General features: G+C 57.8%; 1 protein-coding gene across 2 annotated transcripts in view; it reads left to right on the plus strand.

The window, feature by feature from the left end:
- WDR86 (WD repeat domain 86) overlaps positions 1-10,157 on the plus strand; it is a 38,986-nt gene that overhangs the window by 14,318 nt on the left and 14,511 nt on the right. The window contains exons 3-6 of one of the 2 annotated variants that reach the window (XR_826820.1): positions 814-1,090; positions 7,206-7,341; positions 8,484-9,780; positions 9,970-10,014. Coding sequence is in view for 1 of the 2 variants with exons in the window: in XM_010857237.1 (XP_010855539.1) it covers positions 814-1,090; positions 7,206-7,341; positions 9,970-10,073 (517 nt within the window). In the remaining variant the exon portion in view is untranslated. Of the gene's footprint in view, positions 1-813; positions 1,091-7,205; positions 7,342-8,483; positions 9,781-9,969; positions 10,074-10,157 lie in introns of those variants that run through there. The other variant, XM_010857237.1, reaches the window with a different exon arrangement.

Raw genomic sequence — 10,157 nt, forward strand, 5'->3', positions numbered from 1 at the left:
CCCCTCCCCCCCCCTGCCTGTGCTCGGCTCACAGGTGAGACCTTTTTATGGTTTTAACGTTTACATTTTTTGGCAGCACGGCACAGCACGCGGGATCTCAGTTCCCTGACCGGGGATGGAACCGTGCTCCCTCTTTTTTTTAAAGTTTATTTATGTATTGGCTGTGCCGAGTCTTCCGTTGCTGCAGGCTTTTCTCAGTTGCAGCAGGTGGGGGCCTCCTGTCAGGTATGCAGGCTAATCATCTCATGCCCTCTCTTTCAAAAGGTCTCGCCTGGGGACTTCCCTGGCAGTCCCGTGTTGACCACAGCCAATACATAAATAAACTTTAAAAAAAAGAGGGATCACAAGGTTCCTCTGACTCTGTGGTGGGGGGTCCTGACTCCTCTGTCCCCACATAGATGACACACCCCATTCCAGCTTCAGGCAGCTGCCTCTGGGGGTGAGTGTGTAAATTAGGGTCCGCTCTCATGCCCTGTGAAGTTACACACAGAGTTGTAGTGTATTTTCTGCGGAGAAATGCTTAGCGTACATCAGAACGGGAGTAAGAATCGGGAATATTTACTGCTTGGGAGGCTCTGCTCCCCCATGGCCTCCCCCAGCCGCCTCACTGTCCCTTGAAAAGGGGGTTTGAGATTCCTTGGCCTTGAGGTTTTTCTCCAATTCGTGTCTGCCAATCGCTGGGAGCATTTCCAGTTTCTCATCCATCTCCTGGGCTCATTGAACACGTCAGTCACCAGTCACAGGGGACCCCGTGCCGGCCTGCTGGGCAGCCCTTTGCTGCCTGACCCCTGACCCTTCCCGTCTCACCACCAGGATCCTGGTCGCTGACAACCAGCTCTTCAGCAGCTCCTATGACCGGACGGCCCGCGCCTGGAGCGTGGACAGGGGGCAGGTGGCCCGGGAGTTCCGGGGTCACCGCAACTGTGTGCTGACCCTGGCCTACGCTGGGGCCCCCTGCGTGGAGGAGGCGGTGGCCGGGGGCCTCCTGGTGACAGGCAGCACGGATGCCACCGTCCGCGCCTGGGACATCCTGAGCGGCCAGCAGCTGCGCGTGTTCCGGGAGCACCAGGGCTCCGTCATCTGTCTGGAGGTGAGACCTGCCTGACTGCTGGGGGCCCCCCGGCACCTTCCCTGGGTCAGGCTCAGAGCGGCTGCCCACCCTGTGTACCAGTCAGCTCAGGCTGTGTAACAAAGTAACCGCAGATGGGGCAGGTGGAACAACTGAAACTGGTTGGCTCACCGCTCTGGAGGCTGGAAGTCCAAGATCAAGGTGTGAGCAGGGTCGGTTTCTTCCGAGGCCTCTCTCCCCCGCTTGTAGATGGCCCTTCTGTATCCTCATGTGGTCTTCCCTCTGCATCCGCATTTCCTCTTGTAAGGACACTCATCACACTGGATGAGGTTCCACCCTAGTGCCCTCATTTTAGCTTAATTACCTCTTTTAAAGTTGTTGTTGTCCAGTTGCTCAGTCGTGTCTGACTCTTTGCAACCCCATGGACTGCAGCACACCAGGCTTCCCTGTCCCTCACCATCTCCCAGAGCTGGCTGAAACTCATGTCCATTGAGTCTGTGATGCCATCCAACCATCTCACCCTCTATCGTCCCCTTCTCCTGCCTTCAGTCTTTCCCAGCATTGGGGTCTTTTCCAGTGAGATGGCTCTTCGCATCAGGTGGCCAAAGTATTGGAGTTTCAGCATCAGTCCTTCCAATAAATGTTCAGGGCACTTTTTTTATTCTTACATCTATCTTGGCCATGCCCCGTGATGTGTGGGATTCTAGTCCCCCAATCAGAGGTCAAACTTGCGTCCCCTGCCATGGAAGCCTGGAGCCCCAACCACTGGACCACCAGCAGGTCCTAATTGCCTCTTTAGAGACCTGTTTCCAAATACATCACATTCACAGGAACAGGGTGAGGGCTGTTGTTCACACGTGAATTTTTGTTTCCTTCCTTGTGAGATGAGGATCAGGTCTACCCACAAACTGTGGTCTCTCCGTGCGTGCTCAGTCACTTCAGTCATGTCCAACTCTTTGAGACCCCATGGACTGTAGCCCATCAGGCTCCCCTATCCATGGGATTCTCCAGGCAAGAACACTGGAGGGGGTTGCCATGCCCTCCTCCAGGGGATCTTCCTGGCCTGGGGCTTGAACTTGCGTCTGCCCGCGTCTCCTGCATTGCAGGTGTATTCTTTACCCGCTGAGCCACCTGGGAAGCCCAATTGTGGTCCATAATTCCTAAATCCAGAAGTTCCCAAAAGAAATGAAGTTTTTTCCTTAGCCCGGGCATCAAAACTCGCTTGGCGGCAAAGCCTGGCCTGAACAGACAGGAGACTGGTGGTGGGTCAGCTCATCCCACTTCCTGGGAATGCACGCATATACTTTGCTGTGGAAGCATGCGTGTGTTCCTCGAGTCCAAAAGCTCCCGAAACACCTCGGGCCCTGTGATCTGGATCAGGGATCCCGGACCAGGAGCTGTGCCTCCCCTCAGCGGTCGTGAGGACTTCCTGAGTTGACGCAGACACGGTGCCTGCCATGGAGCCTGTTCTTGACACCCGTTAGCCCGTGATACTTGCTCTGGAGCCTCTGGGGATGCGCTGGCCACGCTCAGTGAGCACATCTGCTGGATGTGGTCCCTCCCTCTGTCGAAATATCAGGGTCTGGGTGTTCCTGGTCCTGGTTGTGGCCACGGCCTCTTCCCTTCTCCAGGCCGGTTCCCACACCCGAGATGAGCAGGTTGGGGTCCAGGGCTTGGTGACACGGAGGCTCTAGGAGCCACCAGGGCAGCGATGGGGTGTGCTCGAGGTGTCAGGAAGCGGCATGCGGCCGTCCCCTGGAGAGCCGGGCCAGGAGGCCCAATTTTGGGTTCTGGGGGTGAAGGGCAGCCCTGGGACCCCAGGACCAGTGGAGTAGAGAAGGTCTCCACTGTGCTTGGACAGAATGACCTCTGACCCTGGTGAACCCCAGAGTGGCCATGTGTCTTTGGTTGTGTTAACACAAATGGTGTCTTTCTAACTCAGATCCTGCTTGAGGGAGACTGGTGATGGGGCCGTGGGTGCTGAGCTGAGAGTTGGCTGCCTGGTATCTTTTTTAATAAAAAAAAAATTTTTTTTTATTGGAGTCTAGCCCCCTGGGGGGCTGCCCTGTGTACACTGTGCCTGGTCAGGTCCTTCTGTGTGTGGAGATAAACTTGTGGGCCGCCTTTTCAGAGGCTAGGAGAACAGATGAACCTGCCTCTGAGCCATGGGCCTGCATGGATATGGTACCCACCGTAGCATCCTCCACCTGCAGCCCACTCGGAACTTTCTGGGAGCAGAAGGGGGGCCCGAGAAATCGGCCAAGCCCCGTGGGGCCTCTGCCTTTCCCCTTCACTAGGGGACGTGTATCCAGGGTCAAGCAAGCCAGCCCCAGAGGGTTCCAGAAGCCAGGTCAGGGTGGAGCCAGGTGTGCACGGGCCTCCTGTGGAGAAGGTGGGCCAGAGCAGAGGCCAGGGCTCACCTCCAGGTAGCAAATTCAAGGTCAAGCCCGCTGACCACCAAGGGGCCCTGCTCCCTTACCCCCACTCTTCCCAGAAGCTCCCAGGGTCTGGGCTCGGGCAGGTGGTCCTTGTGAAGAAAGAGAAAGTGGAGAATCTTTCCTGTCCCTTCATATGTTATGCTTTTTACATTTTTTGTTGTGAAACATTTGAACCATGAAGCGTAGCAGACACTAGGACAGACTCTATGTAGCCGCCTCTTGAAATGAGGTATTAACACTCTGTCATGCTTAATTGATACCTTTTTGAAATACTTTGTTTTTTTTACATTTAACTTTTTAAAATGTAATACACACAAAAGTGTACAAAATGGATCACAATACTTCATGTCTTTTTAAAGAAATATTTCAAAGACAGCCAGACAGGGACAGGAAAGGTGCGGTCGAGTGTGGGGCAGTCCAAGGGCGGTGGGGTGCCTGCCTGACCGTCCGTGGCGTCGTTGGGGGCGCTCCGTTCTTTTTCTGCAAAAGCCCCTGGGTAGGGGGGTGTTTGGGGGCAGAGGTTGCTGTTGCCTTTTAGGTGTACTTTCCAGCCCCTAGGTTCGACCAGGCTGCCGACATGATTGAATTGATACTCACGATGGAGGTTAATTTTTCTCATTTGGTACACGAGGAGACGGAAGCTCAGCGCGGGTTAAGCAACTTGCCCAGGGTCTCCCAGCCGGTAGGGGTAGAGGCAGGATTTGAACCCAGGACTGAACGTGTAACCTGGGCTTTTAATGAGCAGCTTTTCAGGGCGTGTCAGGGTCACACGATGCTCTGCACCTGGCCCTGTGCACCGCCTGGCCCAGGGGATTCTCTCCCGCTGCTCCGGTACAAGGCCTGTCATGAGCCGAGGCGAGGGTGAGGCCTGCTCCCCCACCCAGGGCCATGGGTGCGGACCCCCAGGCCTGCGGGCCTCGAGCTGCCCTCCATTTGGGCGATCACCCTGCAGGGAGACGGCCCCAGGTCCTGTCCCTCGGAGCTGCCTTGGCCGCCGGGAGTCTTGCGAGACCGGCCCTTGAGACTCGCCCTGTCAGGTCCCTCCTGCTGTCTCCGTCTGCCTGGAGCCTCCCTGGTCTCCCCTGCTGCCCCCCGGGGGTCCTTTCAGGAAACCAGCCCAGGCGAGCCGTGAGGCGTCCGCCAGCTTGTCAGCCTCTGGGCTTGGGGTTTGTGCTTTGAAAGTGTGCTGCTTGGTGCTTTCTTTCTTTTTTTTTCTTTAATTAATCATGTGTTTATTTTCAGTTGGGTCTTTGATGCTCCGGCTTTCTCTCACTGCGGTGAGCAGGGGCTACTCTTCCGTTGCAGTGCACGGGCCTCATTGCAGTGGCTTCTCTTGTTGCGGGGCACAGGCTCTAGGGCAAGAGGGCTCAGGAGTTGTTGCTTATGGGCTTAGTTAGAGGAGAAGGGGACGACAGAGGATGAGATGGTTGGATGGCATCACCGACTTGATGGACATGAGTTTAAGCAAGCTCCGGGAGTTGGTGATGGACAGGGAGGCCTGGCGTGCTGCAGTCCATGGGTCGCAAAGAGTTGGACACGACTGAGCGACTGAACTGAACTGATGGGCTTAGTTGCTCCATGGCAAGTGGAACCTTCCCAGACCAGGGATCAAATCCGTGTGCCCTGCATTGGCAGGCGGATGCCCATGCATGTTGCCCATGCAACACCAGGGAAGTCCCTGCTTGCTGGTTCTGGGGCACATGCGCCAGGCCCTGCATCATCAGGACCCCTGCTTTGAGCAGGAGGCGTCCTCCCTTTGCCGCAGCCGCTGTGGACCCTCCGTGCCTCCTTTGTGGACTGGAGAGGGCAGAGGTGTGGAGGCCATGGGGCTCAGATGCACCACTGGGGTCTCTGCCTCACACGCTCCCCTTGAGAGGTCTGGGAGTCCCAGTGGGAAGTCTGGAGAGTGTGATCACTGGAGGTCTGGGGCTGCCTCTGGGAGGGACACAGCGGGGGTGGGGGGTACAGTCAGGAAACACGGGGGCCAGTGGCAATAGGCTTGGGGGGCAGGAGGCAGATGGTGCTGGGCAGCGTGAGGAGGGGCCCTGGAGGGCGGATCTCCCATAAAGAATGAGGGGGGTCCGCTTGGGGGCACCTCCCGTGCAGAGAGGACTTGTAAAGGGGAAGACGGTGTATGTCCAGGGTCCTCTAGGGACAGTGAGGACACAGGGGCCTGGGGAAGCCGGCCACATCCCAAACTCTATGTACAGGGCTCGGGGGGGCCCCCGAAAGGCCAGGAGCAGGTGGGGGCACCAAGCAGGAGCCCTGCCGCCATCAGTGGTGGCACAGACGGAGGGAGGACTCGGGTGAGGTTCTGGATCCTGCTAGAGCGCTCAGGCAGGCGGATGTCACCTTGGCCCTGTCCTGGTTGAGTGGACGCCAGTAAGAGAAGCCAGAAGCCAGGCTCCGTTGGCTGGGCTGGTCATAACCCCAGTAGGACTGCAGGGCAGGGCCTGGGAGGCACAGGCCAGGCTGGTCGCCCACTTGGTCCACAGGAAACCCCCAAAGCCTCTGTCTTAGCGACTTGCCCAAGGCCAAGTCTGACCTGTGCGGCGGCTGGGGTGGGAAGAGGAGGTGGGCCAGAGTCCTATCCTTTGGGATTTAAACTAGGAGATAATAAGGGGCCACTGAGTCAGGAGTGGGTTGTGGCAAAGTCAGGAGCGTGTGCTCCGCCCACCACCCATTGCCCCTGGAGAAGGGCCTCCTCTTCCCTAAGCCTCCAGGGGTTCCAGGCCCCAGCAGTGCAATCCCTGGCTCTCTCCAGGGCTTGTCGCCTGGCCCCCATCCTCCTGGGCTCTGCCAAGTGGAGGAGACCTGGTGCCATAGCCAGCTAATGGCAGCTGGGGACCCACCCGCCGGCGCCTCCTCATGCCCCCCTGCCCTTGTCTCCCCAGCCCATTCCTCACCTCCTGCAGCACCCACCAGGGGTGTGAATGCCACTCCAGCGGAGGGGGCGGGGGACACACGGGAACTGGGGAAGCCTGTCTCCAAAGGCGGGGGCCAGGACCCCGTGATGGCCCCTGGGTGTCCAGCTCTGGTCCCAGCAGAGGGCTACCTCACACATGCCACAGCCAGTCAGGTTATTTCTAGACCTTTCTCTCTCCCGCGTGCCCTCCCTGGAGCGGAAGTCTAGTGTGAACGCCCTGCCCTGGGAGCCGTTTTCTCAGCTGGGACAATCCTGGGACCTACAGTAGCTACAGGTGGATTCCCATGACCTTTCCGGGGGCCAGGCTGTTCTTCAGTAGGAAACTGCTAACGAGAAACGCCTGGTGGTAATGCCCGCAGCGGCAGCCGACATTTCCTGGCCCCTGCAGTTAGGGTGCTGAGTGCTGTGTGGTTGGGTCTGAGCCCCATGAGGAAGGGGCTGGCTTGGTCCTCACTGTGGGTGAAGCGGCTAAGAGCAGAGTCAGTGACTTGGCAAAGGGCCAAGGGCCAGAGAGGCTCTGCAGCTCGGTCTGTCTGATGCCTGCAAGCCCGCCTGACCCCCACTGCCCTGCAGAGGAGGTGGGGGGTGGGCAGCATGACCTCGGGCACCAGAGTGGGCGAGCGGGTGGGACCCCCGGGCAGGGGCATTTCTGGCTCGTCCAGTTTCTCCAGACCTGCACGTGCCCCTCCCCGCTTACACACAGAGGTTTGGAGGGGCTTCTGAGCTGGCCTGCTGTGTCCGGTGCCAACCTCCCCCCTCCCCCTGCCCGCAGCTGGTAAACCGGCACGTGTACTCGGGCAGCGCCGACAGGACGGTCAAGTGCTGGCTGGCAGACACCGGCGAGCGCGTGCGCACGTTCACGGCCCACAGACACAGCGTGAGCGCCCTCAAGTACCACGCGGGCACCTGTAAGTGACCCCATGCTCCCCAGAGCCCCGGCCTGCCTGTCCCGTCACGCCTCACCCCCCGGCACGTCCGCTCTCATCCAGGCCTCTCTGCTTCCGCTGACTCCACTCTACCCTCCTCGAGCCTCGGCTGTAGCTCAGTTTGGGTGGCGGCCAGGAGCGGCAGCTGTGCCTCTTTTGCGCATGTTTGTTCCTCCAGCCAAAGAAGTTCCAAATAAGCGTGTGGGGGCCTCTCCCCACCTTTGCCCACCAGGATGTACAGCGACCTGCGTGTTCAGAGAACCTCAGGTTAAGAGCGGATCTTAAGGGCACATTCAAATTCCTGAGGGAGACAGTGACACTGCTTAACTCCTGCCAGACTTGAGGGGCACATGGGTTTAGCTTCACTTGACATTAGGTTTGACTACAGATAAGAGAAAATCCAGATAACAGGGAATTTAAATGAGATAGTGGTTTATTCTTCCCTCATGTAGAAGAATTTTAGAGACTGGTGATCTAGGCTGAAATGGATGGCTTCACAAGTTGTTAGACACCCAGTTTCCTTTCTTCACTTTGCTTCATCATCCTTAGTACGTATCATCTATCTTTAAGGGGGGACTTCGTGGTTCAAGAGAGCTGCTGGTGTGCCAGCCATCATGTTTTAGGCAAGTGGGAAGAAGAGGAGGAAAGGGCAAAAGGATATATCTTCTAGATGAGTAGACCCCTTTAAAGATCTTTTCTGGAAATTCCACCCAAAGACTTCTGCATACATCTCTCTGACCACTGCCTATAAAAGAGATGGAATAATAAAACCTCTTCCTGGGGATACTGCTGCCAGGACTAATCAGGGTTATTTTGGAAGAAAAGAAGCGTAGAGTGGCTTACTGGGTAGTCAGCAAGCACTCTGTCCCGCAGATCTCAAACTCTCACATCTGGGCTTTCCTGGCTCTCTCCAAGAGGCTTGCCATGTTTACACCCAGAAGACAGGCATCGTGCTGGGAAAGCACAACGCACAACCTGACCACTCCTAGATGGGAGCGGGGCCCCACGCTCCTGGATATTTCTTTCCTAAAACGATCCCCAATGTTATATTTTCCCATCAGCACCCTCCTTTTCCCAGTTATTCTCTCTCTCTCTCTCTCTCTCTCACACACACACACACACAGCAGCAGCAGCAGCAGCCAGAAGCCAGCCCCACGGGGAGCTGAGCCTGAGAACCGTCCTTCCAGCGCAGGGATGAGGGAGCAGACTGGGCTGGAGGAGGAGTCACAGTGGAAAATTCAAGTGGACTTCACAGCACAGGTGTTAGATGAAGATAGAACGGATTTCCAAAAATAGTGCCCAAGATGCCCTCAGGACTTAGGTGTCTGATGCACAAAGATGATTTTTCCCGCCCCCCTGTTTCTGTGTCCAGGGCTCGAAGTGTGATTATTGCTGTGCTCCTGCCAGTCTCTAATTTACAGAAAAGAACGTTGCCCAGAGCGCCTCCCTGTGGCAGCAGCTGGAATGAAACCTGCCGCTGCAGCAGATGCCACAGACCCTACTTGCTCGCTGCCGGCTGTTAAGTAACTTGGCCGTTGGTCTTTGCCATCAGGCTGCAGGATAATCAGACCAAATTCCAGGCCCTCTTCCCACACTCAGGATGCCCAGTAACTACCTGCATTGGTGGAAGGGGCGGCGGGAAAGGAACTGAAAAGGCCGGCAAACAAAACTTCCCTTTCAAGCCCACATTCACTGGTAGCTTTAGCAGAAAAACGGAATGGCAGGTGACCCAGGACGCGGGATAAGGAATAGACAGTCCAAGAACACGGAGCCCCCGAGGGTGCTTCCTGCGGCTCACTCAGGCTGCTGGGTGGCTGGAGCAGGTGGTCTGGGTACCACACTCAGGGGCACTTCCTGATGCAGCCTGAGGTCCTCTGGCCGAGGACGACTAGGAGTTGATGGAAAAGGAGCCCAGCGCCCTTGTCCCCAGGTGGGACATCTCAGACACGGGCCACCCCTTCTTTCAGGCAGCCCAGCAGTCACCTACCTGCTCACTAACACACCTGCACGGGGAGTCCTTCCTGTTTCTCTCCCCACATCTTGGAATGCCCTGCCAGATGAACTATTTGCATTCAAATGCTAGTGTCAAGGTCAGCTGCCGGGAGAGCCCAGGCTAAGGTAGTAAGTGGACAAGGGAGTGCTTGTCCTCTGGCTAGTGCTCTCAGTGGGGTCCCTAACCACGACCAGCATCACCTGAAGCTGGCTAGCCTGGAGGGTTCTCAGGCCCCACCGCAGACCTCCTTAAATCAGAAACTCAGGTGGGACAGCCATTTCTGTCTCAACAGGACAGGGCAGGCTGACCCGAAGCCCAAGGGCGGTGGGCCGCCTCAGCCCTGCAGAGCCGGCTGCGGTCCACATGGGGCGCCCGGGACCCCGGCTCCCCACGCTGACCTTGAGGGAGCCGTACTAAAGATAGTGAAGGTGCCACCTCCTTCCTTTCAAGGGGCTTGGGCTGTTTGCAATTACGACATCCCTGGGAGGCGAGCGGACGGGGCTGGGAGAGGGTCTCCGTCACTCTCCGTCCCCCTGCCCGTCCACGCCCCCCGCGCCCCGCCCCGCAGAGCCCGGAGGGGACGAGGGCTCGAGGCCAGCGGCCCCGTGTGTTCACAGTGTTCACCGGCAGCGGGGACGCCCGCGCGCGCGCCTTCGACGCCCAGTCCGGAGCGCTGCGGAGGGTGTTCCGCGGCCACGCCTTCGTCATCAACTGCATCCAGGTAGGCGCTCCGCCCTCCCCAGGGCCCGCGGCTGGTTGGCAATGGTTGGTGGAGCGCCCGCGGAAGGGAAGGGCTGAGGGCCCC

Source organism: Bison bison, unplaced genomic scaffold (genome assembly GCF_000754665.1).
Source record: "Bison bison bison isolate TAMUID 2011002044 unplaced genomic scaffold, Bison_UMD1.0 scf7180017864379, whole genome shotgun sequence".
Taxonomy (NCBI): Eukaryota; Metazoa; Chordata; class Mammalia; order Artiodactyla; family Bovidae; genus Bison; species Bison bison.